Here is a 26,389-nt window from a genome sequence, read left to right on the forward strand (position 1 = left end):
TTTTGTTAATTTTAGTAAACAATTAACAAACTTTCAGCTTTCAAATTGTCAATTTTATATCGAAATATAAGTAATAAATGCCGTTTTGGTGCTCTTTAATGTGGCTTGAAAGATCGAGCTTGTATAAAACAGCTTGAGAACAATCATGTTACAATCAACAATCACATATCAGTGCATCCCTGCTTATTTTTGTCTAGTCATCCTCCCTTGTAAAATATTAAATATGTGTCAGTGAAATTACTCTTCGAAATTCGTTGGAAATCATTCTTTATAATTGTAGATCATCCACATGAAATGCTTTTATCTATCATTATCTGCCTAATGAGCAATTGTAGAAGTCATAAATTACTGGTTTAAAGGTGTGGTTGTGTGAACCCTGACTGTCCTTTTTAAATATACTGAAACTTTAATGGTTTCAATCAAATGAGGGGATGAATTTCTATTTATATCATTAACTGTCTTTGCTCATGTAAACTGGCCAGAGTCTTTTGAGCATTGCCGGCTTTTATCCTGTTGCCAGGGCCGGCTTGCTTTTCCAGTCGTGAATGACTTCTTTAGCCAGCCTCTATCTCCTTTTCCTCGTGCCCTGCAGTTGCCATTAATAGAAGGCTCAGCTATGTCAGAGCAGGGTGGGGAAGGAGTACAGTGCGAAGTGGAGAAGGTCAGCTTTGAGCTGACCAGGGCTTAGGCAAAAGCAAGCCTGATTGGCTCCTGGAGGTTTTCCAGGGCCTGCGGACAGCCAGGCTGACTGCTCACACGTACAGCGTCCTATTGATGGCACTGTATCGGAGTCATTAATCACCGCAGTCAGTCTCTTCAGGGAGAGGGCCCGCACTCCGTTACTCAATCGCCAAATGAGGAGTGTGGTTATAACCTCTGACCCTGCTGAGGGTGCATACCACACTATAATGGGAAAGACTACAGAGTACTGCTGAGGGACTCCAAACTAATACTATGACAGTGAGAGCATTTTACTGTTTTGGCAGTACTTTCGGTTGGTAGTTATTTAAAGTCATGGCGTCAAGTGGCTTGCCGACACCAGTGAGGAAAATACAGACATGCAGTATGACTTGACCTAAGTGAGCTGTTGCCGATGGCTTGTAATAGGGCTGTCAATCTTCCTCTATAATACTATTCGAATTCCATTCCTTATTTTATTTAATATTCGAATAATATTCGAATATTAAATGCTCAAATTCATCCTATTATTAATATTTACGACATTACACAGTCTTATGGATCGCCAATGCGTGATGTTGATCGGTCTCATATCTTCACAGATAAACCGTCAGTTTGTCTGTTATTGCCTTTTGGCGGACAGCTGTTGAACCCCGTGATGAGGAGAGAGAGAGAGGCAGAACATAAGTAATTCTTGCCTGTTTTAGCGGCGGTTCCTCGGACAGATCGCCTAGCTTGTCAGGTTGTAAGTTGTCATAAAAAAATAACGCATATTTTCCTCTCCGTTTTGGCCTTCCGTCCACAATGAGACGGCGTTTTTATTAATGAAAACGCACTCCAAAGTGGATATATTTGAAGCCGCCGGTTTCACGTTGTAATGTGGACTGAGAATCAAATTGTTGATCTCCGTTACCGTGGAGACATTCCTCTCCGCGACTTTTGACAGTTGTTATGATGATACAGCGTGGATAACGTGCACAATTGTGTTACGGTTCAAAAACTTTATTGTTTATCAGACGAAACAAAAGCATTTAATTTTCACGTGTGTGCCAAGGCGGCGAGAAAGGCAAGATTGCATTAAAAAAAAAAAATATATATATAAAAAAAAGCAATATTCGAATAGGAACTTCAGCATTCGAATAGTATTGATTTTTTTAATATTCGAATTATATTCGAATGTCGGAATTCGTTCCAACAGCCCTAGCTTGTAATGTAATTTGTGATAAGATAGACTTTATTTGTCTCTATCTATATCTCTTTATCTCTCTCTATCTCTCTCTCTGTGTTTAATATTTCATGAATACTTTCCCAAATCAGAAATGAACCAAAAAATCAAGAGGGTGGCTGGTGCACACCTTTCTGCTCAGGTCCTTCCTACAATTCTGTACTATTTATTTGCGTTTTAGCACAAACAAGAAGTTTACTCTCCCTGCTTGTTTAAAAAAAAAAAAGATTCAATTTAGCTTGAATAAAATTCCTGTTTGAGATCTCCTTGCCTGTGGTCATATTCTCAGTTCTCAGCTTGCAGCATTTTAATTTGTATATTGCCAGGCTCTCTAGTTTTAAAATCCTGCAAAATAAACCTGACATTACCTTGTACGTCAGGTTACTGGGTTTTCAGTCGCTGATGTGTATAATATTCTTCAGATCTCTTGTGGTGCATTTATATTTTAGTTGAGAGCTGTGAGCATTGGTAAATTGTGTTTTTATGATATCAACAGTGAATTCTGTACTTGTTCTGAGGGTTGGGGGGGAAAAGGTGTATGGGACTAGTCCATCCAATTACAGATGAGTGCAGAATTGTTCTAAAAATTCAACTATGTATTGTATTTGTGTAGTTAATTGTTGCCTAAAATAAGGCGGTCTGTCTAAAAAAGACATTACATTTTATAATTTTATAAAAAATATTTAGACAAAATTGTAAAAAAAAAAAAAAGTGTGCTGTTGGAATTATCCAACAAGGCACCTTTGCAGGATTCCAGTCTTAAAGGGATAGTTCGGCCAAAAATGATATTTAACCCATGATTTACTCACCCTCAAGCCGTTCGAGATGCATATGTCAATCTTTTTTCAGACGAACACATTTTCAGTTATTTTAGAAAATGTCTTAGATCTTTCAGTGGTTATAGTGTGAAGCTATGGGGTCCACCTCCTTCAAGTCACAAAATGTGCATGCATCCTTCACAAAAGTAATCCATCCGGCTCCAGGGGGATAAACGAAGGCCTTCCGAGGGTAATCCGTGCGGTTTTGTCGTAAAAATATACATATTTAAAACTTTATAAATGAAAATAACTGGCTTCCGGTAGCGGTCGACGCGCGTTCACGGGAGATGGATGCTGGCGTATGACGTAGGATGTAGCGTAGGAAGCGTCGTGACGTAGAACGAACGTAGAGTTTTGTTTTGCTCTGCTCTCTGGCTGCGCTGTCACGTTCGTTCTACGTCACGACGCTTCCTACGTCATACGCCAGCATCCATCTCCCGTGAACGCGCGTCGACTGCTACCGGAAGCCAGTTATTTTCATTTATAAAGTTTTAAATATGTATATTTTTACGACAAAACCATACGGATTACCCTCAGAAGGCCTTCGTTTATCCCCCTGGAGCCGGATGGATTACTTTTGTGAAGGATGCATGCATATTTTTGGGACTTGAAGGAGGTGGACCCCATAGCTTCACACAACCACTGAAAGATCTAAGACATTTTCTAAAATAACTGAAAATGTGTTCGTCTGAAAAAAGATTGACATTTGCATCTCGAACGGCTTGAGGGTGAGTAAATCATGGGTTAAAGTAACACTAAGTAACTTTTCAACCTTCATAATATATTTCCAAAACGCTTGTGATGGTACATCGACTTAAAATAGGTTGAATGACGCGTCTGCCATAGCCTGATGGGGTTTGTATAGTTTTTAATCGTACTTTTAAACTTCGGGGTTCGGGTAGTAACCCCCGCGCACAAAAAGAACTACAAAATTCGACTGCTTTACGGCATAGGCTACCTCACTTCCCCCAACACGTCCTCGCATGCTGTTGGACTTGTAAGTATTTTGCTTATACTGTATATCACTAGGACAAGCTTTTTACTCGTTGGTGTGAGCTAAAAAGCACCTGGCGTTCTTGTTGATGGATTAGTAGACATCTTCAGAGGCTAGCTGTGCTTGTTCGATGTCCGACGATTTGTAACGCGTTGTGTTTATTCCCCAATCGAACTCGTGTAACTGTCTGTCACACGTTTTACCGTCCACAGCATTACTCGATAGACAAAAATAGGACAAGAATGAGCATCAAACAGAAACAATCCGCTTACGGTGTGTTCGAGGCGCACATACAATACAGACTGTGCCGAGTCAGTTAAACAGGGCGCACGCAGCTCTTAAAGGGGACACACCTTATTTCCACTCGTTACAGCTTCTATCCGACTGAACAGGGACCGGTATACAGGGGCATCAGGCTCAGGATCAGTGAGTGAAGAGACTGCTGCGTGAGTGGTATTTACGACAGTAACGTTAAATACAAGTAGTCCACAGCGACTCTAGGGGTCGTTGTTTGACCAAAACGGAAATCCTACATAATGGGGCTTTAAATATCATTTTTGGCCGAACTATCCCTTTAAACTAAACGGTTGCATTTGCGATCAAAAATATTAATTTGCAAGTGATATTTTTGCTGAGATCGCCACTGGTGGCAATAAAAATGTTGTGGTTAAAAAAATGATGTGCCTTTTTACAAGCATGTTCTGTGATGAGTAGCCCATCACGTCTTTTGTTGTGTTGACGTGATGAAATGAGATGACGCGCAGCAAAGTTGCAGTGGAAAAAATATCACTGAGTTCTACCTCACTGAGTGCCAAAACATGCACAGGGACGAGGATCAGCTTTCAGCGTCAGAAATATTTGTCAAACCAAACATATCTGGCTTTTTCAAAGCCCTCATCTCTATCGCGCAACGACGCTGATGGCTGTGCCAGCATGAGAGCGAAAACGACGGAGACGTGTCAATGAACATGCAAGTACTGTAAAAGTGCTGGAAGACTGTGTCTATTTTTGTGCACACAACATGGATAAACTATGTCAGCTGTGTGGATACGGACTAATCGTTAACAATTCTCAGTTTTAATTTATACTAATATAGATTCTTATTCTCAATATCTTTTAATCTTTGCTGTTTTCTTTTACTGCATGAACTTATTATTTTTAGCGCAGCCATCCATAATCGCAGTAAGATTTGTACTTAATTGTCGCCTTTAATGTGTTTTGTTAATTTTAGTAAACAATTAATAAACTTTCAGCTTTCAAATTGTCAATTTTATATCAAAATATAAGTAATGAATGTCGTTTTGGTGCTCTTTAATGTGGCTTGAAAGATCGAGCTTGTATAAAACAGCTTGAGAACAATCATGTTACGTAACGTCAAATTTACCTTAGAAAAGCCATTCAATGCTCATTAGTCCGACAAATAACTATAGAAAAGGTCATTTTGCTAAACATATGCACTAAATCACATCGGCTAATCCTTATATTTTTACTTAACCTGTTGTCCACATGAGAAAGAATGCAAGGAGCTAAAAATGAAATTCAACCCTGTAGATGTGTTTGAAGAGCTGCCTTTCACCAACTTTACCTCTCAGATATTACTAACAAAGACAAATAGATTGGGTGTGTGCAAGACATACAACAATGTTTATAGGATGCATTATGAGGAGTGCAAACTATACTTTTTGGCCAAGTGATGCTGGCATTGTTATGGTCAGCGACACTGGCTCAGATTCTGTGTGAAGAACAAATCTTTGTGACGATGTTCTCAAGTTGGAAAAGCAATTCAGTTCCTACTTTTAAGTGAATCTTTGTTTCCCAGGACATCCACAAGATGGATGAAAATGCTGATGCTGTAAAAGGAGGGCAGACGTGACAACACATGAAAATATAAGAACACGTTTATTCTTTTGTGCACTTAAATAATAATTTGGCACCTGTCTTTTTACCTTATAGGTGCCAATGGCTGCTTAATTTTAATTTTTTTTGTCTTGAGCCCTATCTTGGCTGCAAGTAAACATTGGTGTCTTGCATCAACTGGAATGCGTGACTCAATCCTTTCTTTTATAAGCTTGTCCAATAGCATGGGCCCCTGGGGGTTATGGACAAGGGGTGTCACCATGGTACCAGGGCAAAGGGCGCTCTTCCCCCTTTGCCAACTGAACTGTTGTCTGCAAACCTATTACTGCTTGCCTTCTCCCCCAACCTATATACATCCCTGTCAAATCCTAATCTCCCGGAGCATCCAGTGGACTGTTTCAGGCCTCCAACACAATGGTCCTCTGTAGTTTTGCTGGCGTGTAGGGACTGGCCTTCATGATTCTCTTTTTTTTTCTTCTTTTTTTTTCACGCATGAAGTGATTTCCATTTTGTCTTTAGAACAGAATGGCCCATTTCAAAGACTTCTCAGGTCATTTTGACTGCTGAAAGGGTCCGAGTCCATTGCCGGTGAGTCTGGCGGCAGGGTTCCTGTGACCAGTGCAGCTTCTTGTGCCGGGCTGATCAAGGGAGGAATTCTGTGATGGGCCCCTTTTTCCACCTTTTAGAGATCAGCCCGCCATTCCTGAGAGCTGAAAGGGCGTCTTTATCCGCAACCGGAGATGAGGTTTAAGTTCTTTCATGTACCTGCCAATTTCATCTGGCTCTTTGTGAATGCTCAATGGTGGGACTGTAGTGGAAAAGTGCGGAAAGCTGAAGAGGGTCATGCTACTGACTGTACCTCCAGCCATACCTGTCAGGATAAATGATGTGCGATAAGACTTCAGGCATTCTGCAGATTTCTAATCCAAGTCTTAAAAAAAAAAAAAAAAAACTTGTCAAGAGGTGGCAGGGTTTTCAGCAGGAGTTCTCGTCTTTAATCAACAGCTCATGTAATATTGACTTAAGTTTAAAACAGTAGGATTGGTGGCTTTTTTTTATGGCGAATGCATTTGTTTGTCAAGTTTTACAAACCAGCAAGAGAATCTGTCTGAGATATGGTCTGTGTGTGTGTGTGTGATAGAGCCTGTGGTCTATGTAATGAGGTACATCAGCAGTCATTATAGATTATCCACTGGCATAATGAAAGTTCCTATTGGAAACTAACAAGTCAGGGACTTCAGTGACTTTTTCCAAATGGCTCTGAACCTGAGAGCAAGCACAAATTAGAGTCGGACACTAAATCCCAATGATTGTATTTGTGGTGACTTGAAATGAATAGCTTATCGAACTGAATGAATCTGATGTGAACTTAATTTTATCTGAAAATCTATGGAGGGAGCGTCTCGGCAGTTTGTCGGCCATTGATGATCCTTGGCCTACACGCTGTTGAGTAAAAATATGAAATGTTTTGTTAGACATTCCCTGAAGTTCTTGCTCGTAACCCAAAAACACACCTTATGTTCTGTCTCCACAACACAATGTTATTGCTCTCAGTAGAATCCATGTTTTTCTGTCAACCATGTGTCTTTGATTTGCATTTGATGTCTTTTTAAACATTCGAGGACTGTTTTGTCGGCGTCTGGTTGAGACCGCAAAACAAACCTGACTTTGAAAATGGTTGTTGATTATTTGGACTTTGTTGTAGGAGCAACTTTCCTGCTGGCTTTCAGAATGAATCTCCAAAAGATAGTGAGTTTGGACGTACAGTATTGTTGTTTGGGAGTCTTCTGAAGAAGCTCCTCTCGAACCCCCACCGAACACAGGGAGCGTGAGAGACCGCCCCACCCCTCTCGTATCCGCTTCCCTCGTTCATAGGTTGGACACGAGGACTCAAGAGCAGTTCTCGGGGGAAATCAGCTGCATTGTATGGAGCTGCTCCCTCTTCAAATGCATAAAAATCTCCAGCCCACCCTGCACTAAACCCATCCCTCTTTTCACCGCAGGCTTTTTCTCCTTCCTCTCGGAGTGAAAGACCTGCATGAATAACAAACCTCTAGAGTGTAGAGCTCTCCCCTCCCCATGAGACAATTCAGATGGTGTGCATTCCTCTGAAGTGTTTAAACCGCTCGGTCGCTATGCACTGACCCCCTGTCTCCGACCATTTCTGTCAACACTCATGGAGCAGGTTACTCTTCCAGTGCCGGGTGTTTTTTCAGGGACATGTTCGGTGATGAATGAGGCAGAACGGGAATGAAAAGCACAGTGTGAGAGGAGAAAAGGGAGAGAAAGCTGTGAATGGTAATCAGATTAGTCTTGATCCACCTGTGTATGTGTGCTTGTGGGTAAGCAAGCAGTGCGAAACATCAGCACTGGCAGAGACCGAAGATCTGGCTTATGCCATTAACCTAAAGTGATTTACGGCACCGCCATGATACGTCACTTATTAGATACCTTGATCGGTATTTGAAATGGGATCTAATTGACTAATCGATTAATCATTTAACAATCAACGTAATAGTAAGGTCGACAAGTTTATCTCGCACATATCTTTTTGCATCCCGACTCACTTTTGTTTTGCGTCGTGTGCATTGAATTTGTAAATATTTGTCCAAAAAATATTGTTTAAATGGTTAAACACTTACAAGGTACAAAAATAGCTTTGATAATGCGTCGCAAGTCCTCTGACTTTGTTTTAGTCTGCTGCATCTGGTTGTTTTCAAACGCAAGAATGTGTCTTATGTAAATGCCCCTTCAGAAACTGAGGGTCAGTTAATCCTGAAATATAGGTCAGGTAAACCCTTAAAAATGTAGTTTTGCACATCTCTAGCTATTACCATTAAGCCATTTCAGACTGTTTGCGACGCCAACATGATATATCACTCTTAAGTTGCATTGGTCAGACATGTCAGTGTTGTCTTTTGCTATTGAAATGCTTGTTAATGAATTCCTCTCTTTCTATTTCTCAACACAGGTCTTAGAGGCAGCCCCTTAACTATGGGATTTCAAAACTACTGAGGGCACTTTCACAAAAGGAGGGAAAAGAGGCGTAATCGAGAACAAAAGGAGAGGATTGAGCTTTTGAAAAGAGGATCAGTTCTTTCGGACTCTGCGGGGTGCATGCTGCCCCCTCAACTGGACGTCCTCTTTTGTGCGAGAGAAAATAAAAGCAGGCATGCGCAATAAACTGAAAGAGTTCTGGGATGGGGGACGCCCCATGCTGGGGCAGAGGGACAGGACTCTTGTGGTGCTGCTGATCGCAATGGTGCTGACGGTAACGGAAGTGCGGGCTTCCTGGGATCAGAATCCAATTGAAGTTCTAGGCGATGTAAGACAGCTGGAGGCGTCTATGCACTCGGCGGTCTTGTCGGACCTACGCGAGGCAGAAGCAGCGGTTGTGTCCGTGCCGCAGCCCAGCGGCTTCCCAGACTCCTCAGCGGTGGTGGGCAGGGTGTTCCAAATGCGTGTGCCCATCAAAGCGAAGGACTCCAGGGTCATAGTAAAGGTGAGATTCTCTTCCTTTAATGGCCTGCATGGCATCCTTAAACATGTTGCAAATGTATGCAAACAAATCTGTCCTCTGGTGCTCAGCGGATCGTCCCTGGCATATCAGATAGCGCCACATCAACACTCCCCAGCCAATGTACTCAGTCAGTGCAAAAGACGTGACTTTGCCCCAAGCACTGCTCAAATCTTATTCTACGCTTTCCTTATGACTGATGGACCATAAAATGTGTTGGTCCCTGTAATAATGCAGTGCTACTTGGAAACATGTGGTCTGCATGCTTTATGGCATAGAGCTCTCTGGGGACTGCGAGCATGGGGTGCACTTTACATATAGATCAACAGCATAAACAAATTTTAGTTCACCAATATATCTATTTTTTTCTGTTACAATTTATTTTGTGTTACTGTTGGTGCTACAATTGGTTATCTGTATAAACCCCAACAAGGTGCGTCTATCTTCTGTCAGCTAGCATTTCTTGCTTTCTGAAAACCAATCAATGCGCTAATGGTACAAACACAATGCAGCCCTGACCAGGCATCTTTTGTTGACCACCCAACAGTTGATGAGACATTTTTAACCAACCAGTCCATGTCAACTGTTGTTAAAAGCGTGACCCCTGTCTGAATCTGCTCATTGTGTTTCTCTGTCCCGTCTAAATGTTGGGCGGCTCTCCCAGGCCTTCTGTGTAATCCTACATTCACTGGATCATTTCTGCCCTGTCAAGCGCATTTTTTAAGTTGAAACCACAAACCCCTTTGTTCACTTTTGGAAAATCTGTCTTGACAGCTGTGCCAAAGAATCTAACGCCCAACAGTTAAAGCTGCCTACAGCTGTTCCCTTCCATAGCCATTCAGACCTGTCCAGACCAATAGCCTACGATGAACTTCCCCTTTCCCTCCTTAAGAGCATTTAGAATCTGCTTTGCCAAGCTATAAATAATTTTGAAGTCTCAGAAAAAGTTGAGAGCCAGGACAAAAATGAATTATAAACTACAGAGCTGTGTTTTACTGCTTGGAGTGGTGGTACGTGCAAAACTTGCCACTACAATGGTAGAGTGTTGAAGATTATCAGAGACTTGATATGAGTTTGCTAGGTAGTTGCTTAATGGCTCAGAAATAGATAGGGACGCACCGATCCAATACTCTGTAACGGAATTGCCTCTGCTGCCTTTTTTCCATTTTTATAAAGCATGCGCACAGCAACTGGAATTTACTGGTGACCTGTCATATCTATCAGATCTTGTTGCCCCATTAAAAAGCTATGTGTATATATATAGGCTATATTAAAATAAATGTATAAAGTATACAAATGTACCAAGGTTTTATATAAGTTGTGCAACCAAGACTTTTGCTGGTAAATATTTTGTCATAATACATAATTGCATATATATTCATTTGTTGTTTTTCACTATAATAAAGTAGTGTATTTAGTGGACTGGGTTAAAAGTGATCATCAGTTCTACACAAAGATGTATAGGTATAGCACTGGTATTTCGATCAGTTATGAAAAATCTGTGCATCGATAAAATAGACGTTTTTTTTATTATTTTTATTGTCTAAATAGGGTTTCTATATAAATTTATAACAGATTTGTATCTTCTGCCAAAGAAACAAAAAAGATCACATTGATTATAACAGGGATTTTCTTTTTTTGCCCACTTCCTATAATAAAGCATCCATAGGTTTCTTTGAATACAATTGGTTTATTACAATAGAAAAATATTGTCACTGTACTTAATGTAAGTATTTTTTTTATATATATACATGTATGTATATATGTATATATGTGTATATGTATATGTATATGTATATGTATATGTATATGTATATGTGTATATGTGTATATGTGTGTATATGTATATGTATATATGTATATGTATATGTGTATATGTATGTGTATATGTGTATATATATACATGTATGTATATATGTGTATATGTATATATGTATATGTATATGTATATGTGTATATGTGTATATGTATGTGTATATGTATGTGTGTGTGTGTGTATATATATATATATATATACCAAAAAATACATACATTTAGTACAGTGACTACATACATACATACATACATACATACATATACAGATATAGATTTTTAGCCCCCACCCCCATCCCACACACACATTTTAACATCTTATTTGAGTTATTTATTTAAAAAAAATAATTCTTATAGCATAATTAGTGTATAGTATTGCAGTTCGTCTTTGCTGCTAATTCTATAGTATCTTAAGTCTGTCATGTCCAAAGCTCTCTGTTCACACCAAGACCCATCTGCATGATTTCCACGAAATACTTGGACCCTCAGATATTCATAAATAACCTACTGTGCAAAAGATCCTTTTGAAGTTACTGACCTACTTCATGCTTTTAAATTTCTAGCCTCCATTTTATCAAAAGGAACCAAGGGGATATGCTTAAAAGAGAGAAAAGCCAAGCTCATCTTAAAAACATCCCTTTGTGCTTTTTTTTTTTTTTGTGTGTGTGTGTTCAAAACAGGACAAAGCTCTAGTCTTAAATGCCAAAGCCAGTTGACGAATGCTCAATCATCTCGATAAATAGAGGCGGCTGTTTTAGTTGCTGCTAATGTCGTTTATGTTTAACGAAGGAAACGGCGAGCTTCTCTCTCCCTTGTCCTTTCATTTCTCTGAATTCCTCTCCTCCTGCTCCTCCACTCTCGTCCGTGATGGCAGGATTCTTCGTATTCTCCCCAGCCCCTCCCTTTTTCAGCACAAAGACTGGCACTGAAACCTAATTAGCCTCAGCAGTGAGGCAGTGGAAAAGTTGTATTCCTGCAGCTGATAATAAAATGGCTTTGGAAATATGAGTCACTTTATGTTGACTGGGGGAAGATGTATGTAACTCTAGATCGCTCCGTTTGGGTCTTGTGGATGCATATTCACGTTTATTTGTTATGATACTGTCTGCATAGCAACCAGCTTTTGCGGTGCCAGTCTCATTGCAGTCTAGAATTACTCTGCCGCACCACTGCCCTTTCACAGTCTTTATGCAGTCTCGACAAGTCTTTCCTTTTCAGAGGAAAAAGGACCTATAATTCCTCATTTTAGGTCCTTTTGGAAACAAAGGAAGCAAAACGCAGCCCTCGGCTTGTGTGAATGAATCAACAGTGGAACCTGCCATGCCGTTCCTGTTATGTCCAGTAGAGGGCAGTTACGGGTTGACTATTTAAGTGTCCTTGAATGTTCTCCTTGTGATTGTTTCAGGAAATGGAGCTCTGTGGATTTATACCATAAATAAGCCCCTCTTTTAGTAGCCTATTTATCCCTCTTTACTCAGGCTGCTTATTTTGCAGAAGTCCCGGTAGGTCCTTTTTTAAAATAGGTCCTATGTTGAATTCAGATGTCGAGTTTCTGCATGTACCCATCTCCACCTGTCTGCCACAATGACACAGCCCAAGGATCTGTAATTTTCCCTCTTTCATAATGTGACCGTGTTTCGATACCGATCCACGTTGAAGAATGCTGCTTGCCATTCATGAGTTTTATCTTCACGGCCCTTTTTTTTTTCTTTTTTTTTTCTGTACATTTACTGTTTTCTCCTTTTGTTCATGCTTGTTCCGCAGCATGGATCAAAAGCTGACATTCCCTCCTCACTGAATAGCAATTTAAAGTTTTGTTATAAACAAACAGCAGCCCTCCCGGTGAGCCTTTATTCTGTTACCTTTTCTTTCCCTGTCTGAAAAATGTCAGCAAAACAGAATCGGCATGAATTCATTTGATAACTTTCATTTACCTAGATGAAGGACTGCTATTGGCAACTCGAAGCCTGTTTTGATTTCTGCTACACAGGCAGCTCGGTTGCACATTTTGCAAATCCCTCTCTCAAGTGACCTGAACACACACTCCACATTTCATTTGTAATTTTCGGCAGAAAAATGGGTCATGTTCCACAGTCCGCTGAAAAAGGCCTGTCGTTTTCCCTAGGTAAAGAGTGGGTTATTTTCAAAGATCACTCTGTCGTCATTCTGTCTCAAAACTGGGAGTGCAAATGCTTCGCTCCTGAAAATGTGATGGGTCTTTATTTAAAAACGAAAAGGGCTCTTCAAGCTGGTTCCCCCACTGCCTCCTTTGTCTCCGTTTCTCTCTCTAATATCACAAAGACATGCCTGAGCCTACTCCTTCAGAACTATGAATCTTATCTTTTCAGCTGTCTTCATATCCCAACAATGGGATCTATTCTTCCTGCAGACTCCCCCACAAGCATGCTCTAACAATGAGCAGCTTTATTCGACCCACAACCAAGGGAGTTTCGATTCATCCATGTAATTCCTTCATTTCAGGGGGGAAAAGTTTATTCATCTCATCAGGTCTTTAAAGATTTTAATATTACAACCCTATCACTGAGGTCCTACGGGTTGTTCAAGGGATAGCCTACTAGTCCATCTAAAAGGAAAATTCTGTCATCAATTGCTCACTGTCATGTTGCTCCACACCTTCTTGACTTTCTTTTTCCTGTTGAACAGAACAGGTTTAACAGAATGTTAAAAATTGACAGTCACCATTCACGTTCCTTGTATGGAATACAGTTTTCATTTTTAGGTTCCTTGTTGGTCTATTGGTTTTTGTGGCCCTGGGATCTGTAGGAATATTTTCTTTCCCACTCTACATGTGCCATTCAGAAGCATCCTGACAGGCTTGCCGCAGCAATTGAAATATGAAAGAAAAAACAACTCCCTAATATTCTTGTTGTTGACATTCTCTCTGCACTCGTTTCTGCCTTCCCTTGCTTTCTTCACTTAAGTCAAGAGAAACATGCCTTTGGCAGAAGTTATACTGTCTTTAGTGTGGGTTGCATGAATCATCACTATGGAAACTATGTGGTTCCCTAAATGTCAGTGGCTGTGTGTGTGTTGCCACTGATGCTCTAGTTTCAGAAGAAAAATACTTGCCTTAACCTTCTGTTTTAATCTAAACCAAGGTCTAAAAAGGCACCGAAAGTAGACGCATGCCATATGTACCATATGTTTCAATGCAGGTATGGTATCAATTTGGCTATAAACAGAATATGTAAGATATTTTTTTTGTCAGTGCTGTATATCTAGGCCTATTAGATATTGCTGTGGTTTTTACAGATAATGAGGTGAAAAGTAAATATAGATTCAGTGGCATTGCTGAATCAATTCACTAATTGAAGGATAATTCCACAATTGATCGTTGTTTGACACATTCTGTAATTGATAGCTGTGGCCCATTTCTGTGTTTTAAAGGAATAGTTCCCCCCAAAATAAAAATACTGCCATTTCATTTGTCATTTTTAGTTCAGTTTGACTTTCATGGAATACAAAAGGAGAGGTTTAGCAGAATGTTCACGCCACATTTTTCCATACGAATGGAAGACATCAAGACTGGAAAAAACATGAAAGTAGTCCATGCAAGTTGTACGATAGCTTAGTATGATGATAACTAAATTGTCATTTCACTTGATGGTTTATGACCCCTCTAAAGGTGTCATATTTAAAAATATGTGGAAGCAAATAGGATTTGAGAACTGCGACTGTGTAAATGATGACAGAATTGTAATTTGTGTGTAAAGCTAACCCTTTAAGCCCTCAAAATACAACTGTTCAGTGCAAGCCATGTACCATTTGAAGTGCGGCAGTGTTGATGTTTCAAGCACACTATCAATCAACAAGACTATAGATCAGCCTATAATTAGACTCTCACCTGAATTATTAATGTCTCTAAGCGATCAAATAGGTTCACAGTCAATCTCGCACACATGCTCTGACTGGTAGATGGGAATATTCAAAAGCAGGATTGCGAAAGGCAGAGAGGGGTGTGGTGCTGTTGGATTTTTGTGTCTAAAACTTTGAAGCCTGTCAATTGAAATAAAAAGCCCAGATGCTGATGCCACTGCTCCCTTAGTGACTGTTATGTACTGGTTTGAGTTTTAATGACCCAACTCTTGGGCACTGGTTCTACATAATGTATGAACCAGGATTTATTACCAATCAAATTAAGGGACTGGAAGGAAAGGATGTATTTTTGAATTCGCAAAGAGACTTATGTTAACGGATCATCGCGATGCCATTGATTCATTATTGGTTATTTTTGACTGAGCGCTCATTGAATGGCTCTCCAGCTGGCGGAGAATCTCATGCCGCAGGGAGCTCTATGCCACTCTGAGAGCACTCATTCATTATAGTCTTCACTCCTCCTGTGTTACTGAATTTGAAGATACTGAATTCATGCTCACAACCAGGAAAGATATAGTACAAAAACAAAAAAGTATGTATCATTTGAGGAAGACGACTTAGATTCATGCGATTAGTCACATTATAAAGTGAAATTTACTTTCAGGTTTTACGTGTTTTACTTGGCAGAGCATGTCTGGCATGACTGTAAGCTCATTTGTCTTGTTACATTTCAGATGCGAGTCATTCAGTTGCAGTAATCATTATTTCTCCTCCCATTTTACAGATCACAGAAGCAAGCAAGGATGTGCTCCCAGCATGGTTGCATTGGGATGCAGAGAGTGGCACACTTCAAGGCCTTCCTCTAGAGACAGACAAGGGCGTTCACTACATATCTGTTTCTGTTTCCAATGAAAGCCAAGTCTCCCAGAGCCCAGATGTGTTCTCCATTGAGGTGCACCCAGAGGAGCATGCTGATACAGACCCTTTTCAGCTTGCAATCCAGCAATCAGCCAGCAATGATGTCCAACCTTTCATCTGTGGCAATGAGGAGCCTGTTACTGTGCTTACCGTCATTCTGGATGCTGACCTCACAAAGATGAGCTCAAAGCAGAGGGTAGAACTTCTTGCCAACATGAAAAAGTTCTCTGGCATGGGGCTTCAGCACATGAAGATTTTGCCTGTGGTCAACAACCGTTTGTTTGACATGTCTGCTTTCATGGCAGGACCGGGAAATGCCAAGAAGGTGGTTGAAAACGGAGCCCTTTTGTCCTGGAAACTTGGCTGCAGTCTGGATCAAAGCAGCATTCCTGATATTAGTAGTGTTCAGGTTCCGGCAAAAGAGGGGACCATGTCCGCACAACTGGGGTATCCAGTTGTTGGATGGCATATCGCTAACAAAAAGCCCCATGTACCCAAAAGGGTGCGAAGGCAGCTCAACAACACCCCCACTCCCGTTCCCTCAATACTCCCACCAACAGCTGCCCCTCAGCCCCCCGTCCGTATTGTTCCCACACCAACCTCTCCTTCTATTGCTCCTACCTCAGAAAGTTCTGCCCCACCTGTTCGTGGTCCTGTGCCACTTCCCGTGAAACCTACCATTCGGAACAAAGATTCTATTGCCTACACTCCAACCTTAGGCCCCCCTCAACCAACACGTGTAGTGGATACCACCAGCACTATTGGCATCCAGCCCACCATGACCAGGCCTGTATATGTTGGAACCTCTGTGACCCCAGCAACACCCACCACCAGGACAAAACCGACAAAAAGACCTGGAAAGAAACCCAAGACAACACCAATACCAAGAGAACCCAAGTCCACCACAACCAAGCCACCAAGACGCACCACTCCCGCCGTTATTGTACTTGATGGCAATGTAAAACCCCAGCTGCGTAACCCAATCGATCAGGTGAATGCCTACGTTGGCACCTACTTTGAGGTGAAGGTTCCATCTGATACATTTTTCGACAAAGAGGATGGAACTACAGATAAGTTAAGGCTCACCTTGCGCCAGGGCAATGAAGTAGTTGGGGATGATTCCTGGATACAGTTCAATAGCACAAGCCAGTTGCTGTATGGATTACCAGACCAGGAGCACGAAGGAAAACATGAGTATTTCATGCAAGCAACTGACAAAGGAGGTCTCCATGCAATGGATGCCTTTGAGGTCCATGTCAATCGATGGGGAGCCAGTGTTAAGTCACCGGTGTTGTTTACTGCCGTGTTTGAGGGGGATGCGCGTACAGTCACCAATGACATTCACAAGAAAATCCTTCTTGTCAAGAAACTGGCCCAGACTTTCGGTGATCGTAACAGCAGCACTGTTACACTGAAGAACATCATCAAGGGCTCCATCATAGTGGAATGGACCAACAACAGCCTTCAGCAAAACCCCTGCCCAAAAGAGCAAATACAGCATTTGAGCAGAAAGATCTCTGATAATGAGGGTAAACCCTCTATACAATTCACTAAACTCATGGAACCAGACTTCAAGGCATTAAATATCACTGTCAGGGGCACAGGAAGCTGTCGTAACTACATGTTTGTACCGTTAGGTGAGATCCCCGATCCGACCCCATCACCTGTTACTCCTGCTGTGGGCGCGGGGAGACAGAGCACTGATGATGTTTATCTTCACACCGTCATACCGGCAGTGGTGGTTGCAGCCATTTTGCTGATTGCCGGAATCATTGCCATGATTTGCTATCGCAAGAAGCGCAAGGGCAAGCTGACTATAGAAGACCAAGCAACTTTCATCAAGAAAGGAGTGCCCATTATTTTTGCTGATGAGCTCGATGACTCTAAGCCACCCCCCTCTTCCAGCATGCCCCTTATCCTTCAAGAGGAAAAGCCTCCGCTTCCTCCACCAGAGTATCCCAACATGGCTAGTCCAGAGACAACACCTCTGAACCAGGACCTTTTGGGAGAGTACACACCTCTACACGATGAGGATCCTAATGCCCCTCCCTACCAGCCACCACCACCCTTCACTGTCCCAATGGAGGGGAAAGGATCCCGTCCTAAGAACATGACCCCATACAGATCTCCACCCCCTTACGTGCCACCCTAATGTTTGCTGAAACCTCCGGAGCAGGAGGATGGGGAACTTTTGTAGTTCCACACCAGTGTTGTCTCTTTGCATTATGGGATTTTTAGAAGGGGGGCGCTGCAAATCTGGGTTTTGGGTTTGAATGTGATGGGATGGTTTTTGTTAAACAGGACTCTTAAGGAGATGTGGGAGGGTGGGGTGAGTGGATAGTCTGCGAAGGACAGCAAGAACAACCTCAGCCTCTGACTACTCTGGTTATTGCTAAACTGTTGGGGATGTACCCTCCAGTCCTGGCGCTTTTGTGTCTAGATGGGCTTTTTTTGACTAATTATTGGTTTTATTTTGTTTATTTCTTTTCTTTTTGTTTTTTGTTTTTCCTATTTTTGACAAACTCCTTGCCTAACAGCACTCTTTCTATCTTCTGAATTCGTTAATCTTGAATAATATAAGCGGACAATAAAGCTGACTGCAGGTGCAAAAGGTTTCTTAGAGAAATTCAATAACAGAAGGGGAATAAAAGAATGGCCTTGAGAGACTTGGACAGGCATGCAGACAGTTTTGTGGGATGTCGATTCATTATGGTTTTGCCTTTTAACACAAAAATTAAACTGTTTTTATTGTTATTCACATGTCTAGTTAAATCACTACAAGAAGAGGTAGCCAAAATGAAAGATTTGTTTAATCCACTGTATATTTGAAAGTTATGCTAGAACATCTTTAATTTTTATTATATATATTTTTATTACTTTTTTTAAGTATCACACTGAAAACACTATTTTCCACCCCTCAATTCTGAAAAAAAAAGCTAAAAAAAATAATATTAAATCACGGTGTGAACATCGCAAAGTGTGTTCTGACTTGAGAAATGTGCTATATAGTTTCTTGCCAGCCATGTGAAACTTTTGGAGGAGGTAATCTCATGAGTGAGTCGTCTATGCAGATTCTGCCTTTGACCTGCCAGGCTGAAGCCCAGTATTGATCTCACTTAATCATATTTCCCATAGTTCGTGAAGAAATCTTGTGATGTAATTGGATGTACAGGTTGACGGCGTCTCCGTATCCTTAATTTTTTCATAAAACTGCAGGAACAATGTTCAGCACCCTCAAGTCAAAACCACCAATATACTGTTTCACCAGTTAAACTCAAGCTACTGACAGTCATTGAGACAGATTGCTCAATTTCAAAGACTTGATTTAATCAGAACAAGCTCTGGTTTCAAATGATTTGTAGTTTCTTTTTCTTTTATTTTTATGTTGTTATTTTAAAAGAAAATATATATATATATATATTTCAGTGATGATTATGGAGTATATGCCTTGGATCCACTCAAACTAATTCTAAATAAAGACTGAAGATTTTGATAATAGTGACCCATCCTCTACACAACGGCATTGTTTATTATATGTCATGTCATTATTATATATTTGCAGTTGAATGCCATATTTTGCCTTGGTGGTATCGCAGCAAGTGTCTTCTGTACATAATATTCTGCCTGTGGATATAACTGTATTTATAGTCCAAACGTGTGTACATCAGATATGGTTAAAAAAAAGAAATAGAGAAAAAATATTACCGTTTGTTTTAGATGAGGGGTGATTATTTTTTATACATATATAGTGATGGCTATTAAAAAAAAATATTTGCGCAAGACCTGGAATAGGAGTGAAAAGAGCGGGTTTCATTTACAAAATCATCACAAAAAAAAAAAAGGTTGATTAAAATCACGGTCTAATTTTTTATAACGTTTTTGATACAGCCTCAAATTGTTTATTAAGAACAATAAATATATAGTGTACTGCAATTTGTAAATCTTTAGTCTTGGTAATTGATTCATTTATATAGCTTTTCCTCATCAGTCTTTTTTTTTTTTTTTTTTTAAGGTGGATTTCTTTGTTTACTTTAAATTTATTTAACAAAATAGAAAAGGCGGACTGTGTTGTCAGGAAAAATGTTGCCCTTTTGTAATAGTTTTTTTTTTTTTTTTTTTGGATTCGTGTTTTACGCTCATTTGTTTTGAGGTTTGATTTCAAAAGTGACATTTGCAATAATAAAGGTGTGACGTTGTCACGGCTGGTCAGTATGAGTAGTGTGCAAGATATGTGTGTTATACGTCCTCAAGTCTGACAACCCTTACATGACTTGGGGTTATGTATGGATGTAGCTTACTTTCGGGGTGTAATGATAACTCGGTTTTTAATGCTTCCATTTATCGGTAAACCAAAATCCATGTTTCTTTTAGTACGTACCAGCAGTTAGAAGATGAAAATGTTGGTCTTGCAAATAGATGCAAGTAGGATTGAGGTACAAAACCATTGCAACATGCACTTCATCTCGGTACGACATTGACAAACTGCACGACTAATTTTCCTAATCAGTATTTTTTTTTTAAAGAAGCAAAGTTATAAGTTTGAGCAATTTGCTCCAGTAAAGTAAGAAATCATTCACTTTTTTATAATTTACAGGAATACAAAACCAGATTCTTTTGTTTCAATACATTATTTATATGTAGCAATGAGTGCTTTCTCATTAGCACAACTCTGAATAAATATTTTAGTTGGAAAAACCAAAGATGCAGATTACAAAATAGCTGTCGTTTGCTAATGTTAAGTCTGCTGCTTTCGTTCATGTTGTTAAACGGATTGATGAACAAGTAAAAATACAACAGTTTCCCCTTTTAAGAATGTTTGCACGTTTTTCCTATAAAACACAAGCTCAGTGTTGTCGGTCAATGGAGGATATTATTACATATATATATTCAATCTATATGGTTATTTTCACAAACCCTGAGGTAAGGATGATTTTAATCTGTATCACAATATTCTTTCTGTTTTTCGGCACAGTCATGATGTCTATACATTTTTAATGTGAAATCAAGTCAGCCTTGCATAATTATTTTTTACAATATTTCAGCCTGCAGAAGAAAATAAAGTCACATGCAGTTTGTTTGATTAGTATGAATATAATTTTAATACTTAAACTGGATTATCATGCTTTTACGTTTGATAAGAGGGGGAAATGGTCAGTATGTTGTGTGTGTATATGAGTTCTGTTTCTTTTTGTTTTTTAATCGATGTGTGCAAGCTGTATTGCAAAGACAAAGCCGAGTTGACGTGAGATTGACGTCGAACATTTAAGCAATGCATTTCTAAAGGTGCTTGGGGTTGACCTTGGGGGCCAGGTGTAACAAATGATGTGTTAAATGAGACGCCTTTGAGGTCTGACAATACGCAGATGCTGCGATGAAGTGCAACCTAGTAAAGAATTCAACACCAACGCAATGACGAAAACCACTTTATTCATTCTCTTTCATGTTAAACAGCGTTGGTTCATTTATACCACCAAACACTGTATGTTTCAATCTTGTATTAAAAAGTGTTCTCACCGGGAATGTGTGTGGGTTCTTTGATAATTCATTATTGAGAGATTTCATAACTCATGCATATCATATATCATAGGCCATTTCATTCATAATTTGGGATTAAAGAAATGTTCTGGGTTCAAACGACTTAAGATACACTGACACGTTCTTTGATTATTAATGCTGAATATAATTTGACTTGTGGCTTAGTTTGGTGAAACGAACATAAATTGTGGTTACGGTAATGCACTACTTACATTGAATGGGTTCTGGAAGTATTCTTTTTTTTTTTTTTTTTTTTTTTGGGAAATTGATTTTTAACGCTAACTTAGAAACCTTTAAAGACCGCGAACTACGATGTTATTAGTGCGATAGTTTTCGCTTCTGTTGAAGCCGTCAGCCCACATAATTTCAACTTAGTTTTAAAATAATCGTGTTTAACTTTGACAAATTAATGGGAGGAACTACATTACCCATGATGCTGTACAAAAAATCCACCAATCAGAAAGCAAAACCTGTCAAAAGATCTCGTTAGCTCCACCCTCTCCCAACGAGCACTGCGAATAACGCAATCGAGTCGATCTCCCTGTAATCTCAAAATACTGAAATATTCGAATATATATGCAAATTTTGCAATAAACTTAATATAAATGCATATATTAATATAAATGCACATTTGTAAATGAGTAGTTTTATAGTTCTCCGTTTTAATTTGATATGCTGTTCGCAATGCTTAATGGGATTGTAGTCCTTTCCTTCAGCACGGCCATTTTACATTCACAGACTTGTACCTTTGTATTTTTGTCTGGTTTTTAAATACTTTTTTGCTTCAACTCAAAGTTTGTAGAGTTATGAGTTGTAGAGTTATGATTATGAATCACCTCGTGAATCATAACTTGGTTTGGTTCATGGCTTTTAACTCTGAAGACCTACGGGGGAAATGAATGAAAAATCTTCCGGAACCAACGCCACTGAAAAAGTGGGCGGGCGATAATGCACTATTAGTGAATGTGACCAAGGATAGTCAAGTCATACTTTTGTAGACAAAATTACCAAGTTTACTAAAAAAGAAATAAAAATAAAAAAAATCTTTAACTAGCGACATTTCACAACTCAAGTTGTGTTAACACTCTGGTTCTCTTTGGTCATTTTGGACTTTTTTTTTATTCATCGGAATGGGACGAAACTTGGTAAAGGTTTTGGCACTTGCAGTGTGAACACATAAAGAAAATACAACTCAAGGACCTGATTTCTGGTCCTGAAGAAAATACTCACACTTGTACTCCTCACGGTCATAAATGAGCGCATTGGAAATTAACGGGAGATGAATTTTCATCTAGTGGAAACTTTTGGTACTGCGGCCAAACAAGATCGTACTGAAAGTCTTGCGGTTTCAGAGTAAAACGTGTTTTTGAAAATATAAATTTCATGTAAAAATTTAAAATATAGCATTTTTGTGCATTTTTCATAACAATAAACATAAAATTCAGTTACTGTTTTCACTTCAGCAATAATATGCCAAGTGTCGTCTTTAAAAAGAGATTGCTCAAAAAGTGAATAAATGTATTATAAATACAGCGTCAATATAATTTAGTACCATAAAACCCCCTAAAAATACAAAATATTATCGAACTAAAATATAGTAGCCTACATTAATTTATTTTCAAGCACCAGAAACATTTCTTTAATTAATTGTGGATTAGCATATCCGGTTTCCATTTCACATCATTTTTGCAATTCCCCACAATCTCATAACATTTTTTTTTTTTTTTTTTTTGTATATCGACAGCATTTTTTTTTCAAAGGATCCTCCTCAGTAAGACCCCTCATTACCATCAAAGACCGTGAACCCTCCAGCAAGTGACCTTTTGGGTAGAGCGCCCTTGATAAAACCCTCTCGTTTTTGAGGATCTGAAGCGCCCTCGATGGCATCACGGCCTTTAAACCCCCCCCTGACAGCTAGAGATCCCACATTCTTCTTTTCATTCACTGCTCATCTATCACAAACAAGATTCATCTGTTCTACAAGATAAATTATACACGCCATACCCCTTACATTCCCTTTGTCTTCATTTAGAATAAGAAACACAAGTAGACAAGGTGTCTCTCTTGTCAGACAAATTGAGAAGGCAAAGATGAAAGATGTGTTTCCGACGCCAATTTCAATCGTCTTTATTTCATTGTTCAGCCTTGTAGGAGAAACTTTGTCAATTACTTGCACTTTTTTTCAGGACATTTCAAGATTAACAGGATTATTTCCATTGCATTGACGGCTTTAAAACAAAAAACCAAAAAACATGAACCAGTTGACATAGTCGCATTGTGTTTTCCTCAATGGTTCGGAGCTGAAAAACATCCAGATGCTGCGTGTTCAATCATTATGGGCATTCAGCTATTTTAATAATGTTCTCCCAATTCTCTGAACTGTGCAGATCACATTAAGAACAATGTTTCCTCGCCTCCACATGGAATGTGACGTTAAGCCCTTGAAGTTTCTAATAGTATGCAGTTTAGCAGTTTACAGATTGTAGTTTTAGTGCCGAGTACATATGAAGATTAAAGGCGTTTCGCCTCTAAGGACGCCTCTTGTTAAAACGTACAGATGGCTCTGTCTCCAAACGCTTGTGTTTACTTAGCCATGGGCATTAGGATGGATGAGCCTTTTACTCTCTCCAGATACTGCAATGATTTCCTACAAAACGAAAAACTAGAGATGGCCGGGCGTTCTTGGTGTGTTTGCGGCTTTGCACTATTGAATTTTAAAATGAACATAAGTCAGACTTGCTACATCCAGGGAGCTTTACACCATTACTGGGCTTATTTGTACTTACGATTCAAAATGATGTATTTTGTTGCTGCGGTTTAGTCGCTCCTCCTCAAAACTCTTCAAATGGAGCAAGAATACGGCTCGGTCGTATTTCACCCCCCAAAAAATCTGAAGAAATTAGAACATTTGCATGACAATTACGCACTTTTGCCCCCACTTCTCATTAGCATAATGCAAAAACATGAACATTATTAATTAAACATCATGGCAATAGTTATTGTGCTGCTTTATGCAGATTAATGTTCAAATAAGAAGTTGGTACAAACATGATTGTATCACAGTAAAGAAAATAATTGCGGGGAACATGTTTGAACTCATTACGGTAATGATCATTTTGGGGGGAAATGTGCTTAATTGCCATGAAAATAATGCAAAATAATGTTCCTAAAATAGGCTTTCTTTTTATGAAAAATATAATTGATTGGTTTATTTTAGGGTGGCATTTTGGTGACAATTCATTTTAAGGTTGACCTAGTTACATTTACTCAATTAAGTAATCATATTAATCAAGCATGTACTTACTATAGAGTTACAGTTAGGGTTTGGTTTAGGGTTTGTTAACTTAATAATGCATAATCTACTGTTATTACTATAGTAAGTACATGTAGTAGCGTGTAACTGTGTCACCTTAAAAAGAAAGTGTTACCAGCATTTTTGTTAGATTCACCCATTCACCACTATGGAAAAACATAACCAAAATGACCATAGTAATCAATGTTTTTTGTTTTTGTAGCATGATATCTATGAGTACAAGAGTGCTCATAGATATCAATGTTGTGCCGTTGCATTGGTCATGAGTGATATCTGATGTACACTAAGGAAAAGTTTGTCTTCAACTCAAGAAATTGTTTTCTGAAGTGAGACTGTTCCCATTTTTAAGCCCAGAACATAAATGTAGAACTTAGTAACAAATGCAGAAACGATGTTTGTGTTCCTCCCATTGTTCTCTCTTTTTTCATTTGAGAATATCCAGGCGCCACGCAGTAGACAGTGGCAATTCATCATCTCGCATGTGTTTGATGCAGCATTGAAATGCATGTGGTTGGGAACATCAAGCGGGAGCATCTAGGACTCCACGTGGCGACGCAGCCAGGATTTATTCCCAAGATCTGCTCGCAAAAATCTGGACTGGAGTTCCGTTGGGTCTTAGTACGACATCTGAGTGTATTATACATTATGCTGTGTGTATAATGTAGGAGAAGAGGAAGAGTTTGGTAAGATGTGTTGGGTACAGCTGAATAAAATGTATTCCAATGGGCTTGATTGTCAAAATGTTGGATGTGCAAGATTTTAATACATTACCGTGAGATATAATGCTTGTATAAGTTTGCCACCTTTTCTCTTTTGCTCTATATGATAATACCATGGTATTTTGACACAACTATCAAATTTTGTAGATGTACCACATGATAATCATGGTATTTGTTTGTTTCCCGTAACACAATTGGTATTCTTAGAGGTATCTTGTAAAAACCATTGAATATCTTTATCACCTTGTTTCCAATCAATATCCAATATTCCAATATCAATATATGGCAGAGCTCAAATACACAGTAAACTTTTTTTCTTTCTGATGCATTTTATAGACTCACTGGTAAAAAGAATGTAAACGAGATACTGGATTGTTATACCTAAAGGGACAAATCATTATGAGTCGGAAATATTCATGAAGTAAATCTATGCAAATTCTAATCAGACATGCACTGTGATGGGAGAGCTTATCTCAAGGACCACGTAGACAGAAATTACCCAAGTCTGTTGTCAATTTAGAGCAGACGTGTGAATCAAACCCACATGCGCCGCTTCAAATCGAGGCTGTTTGCGAGGCTCTTTGCCTGTGTTCAGGACCTCACCATATGGCGGGGAAACGCCAGTGGTAACGGGTCCAGAGTAATATTCTCTCCCATTTATCCCTTTGAAATGTGTATTCTGAAAGACCACTGCCTTCTTTAGTCAGTAGGAGCTGCTTTAAACTTTCCTTTCCCACTGTTACTTAAGGGTTTTTTCCAGAGAACATAAACAATGGCAAGCAGTTTCTCAGCATCTGAGGAAAAACCTCCATTTACTGTGTCATCTCTCAGATTGCAAACGCTAAAACGACTTCAAGGCCTGATGACACCTGGAGGGACTCAAGAAAGGAATAGGCTTGCTTCGGGATGTCCGGAATTCTGTTTTCTTACAAGGAAAATGCTTCCAAGCTTCATAAAAGTTGCTCGCAATCATTTGAGCATTATATTCCAGGTCTTCTGAAGCCATAAAGTAGCTTTGTGCGAGGAGAATAACATTTTTATCAGTGTTCTCTGAAAACCATCCCAAATTGTTCAAATACAAAAAAAAAATGGCTCGCTCTTTATTGGTATTTAAGTAATATAGGCTTATGTTGAACTTTATTCTTGTACATAAAGTTTTGAATGAA

General features: G+C 39.4%; 1 protein-coding gene across 2 annotated transcripts in view; it reads left to right on the plus strand.

Moving 5' to 3' along the window:
* dag1 (dystroglycan 1) overlaps positions 1 to 21,168 on the plus strand; it is a 39,290-nt gene extending 18,122 nt beyond the window's left edge. For both annotated transcript variants that reach the window (XM_084417029.1, XM_084417028.1), the window contains exons 2-3: positions 8,544 to 9,074; positions 15,523 to 21,168. In XM_084417029.1, coding sequence (XP_084273155.1) covers positions 8,745 to 9,074; positions 15,523 to 17,808 — 2,616 coding nt within the window. In that variant the 5' untranslated portion in view covers positions 8,544 to 8,744 and the 3' untranslated portion in view covers positions 17,809 to 21,168. The remainder of the gene's footprint in view (positions 1 to 8,543; positions 9,075 to 15,522) is intronic.
* Positions 21,169 to 26,389: the final 5,221 nt, after the last annotated feature.

This window comes from Rutilus rutilus (genome assembly GCF_951802725.1).
Source record: "Rutilus rutilus genome assembly, chromosome: 8".
Classification (NCBI taxonomy): domain Eukaryota; kingdom Metazoa; phylum Chordata; class Actinopteri; order Cypriniformes; family Leuciscidae; genus Rutilus; species Rutilus rutilus.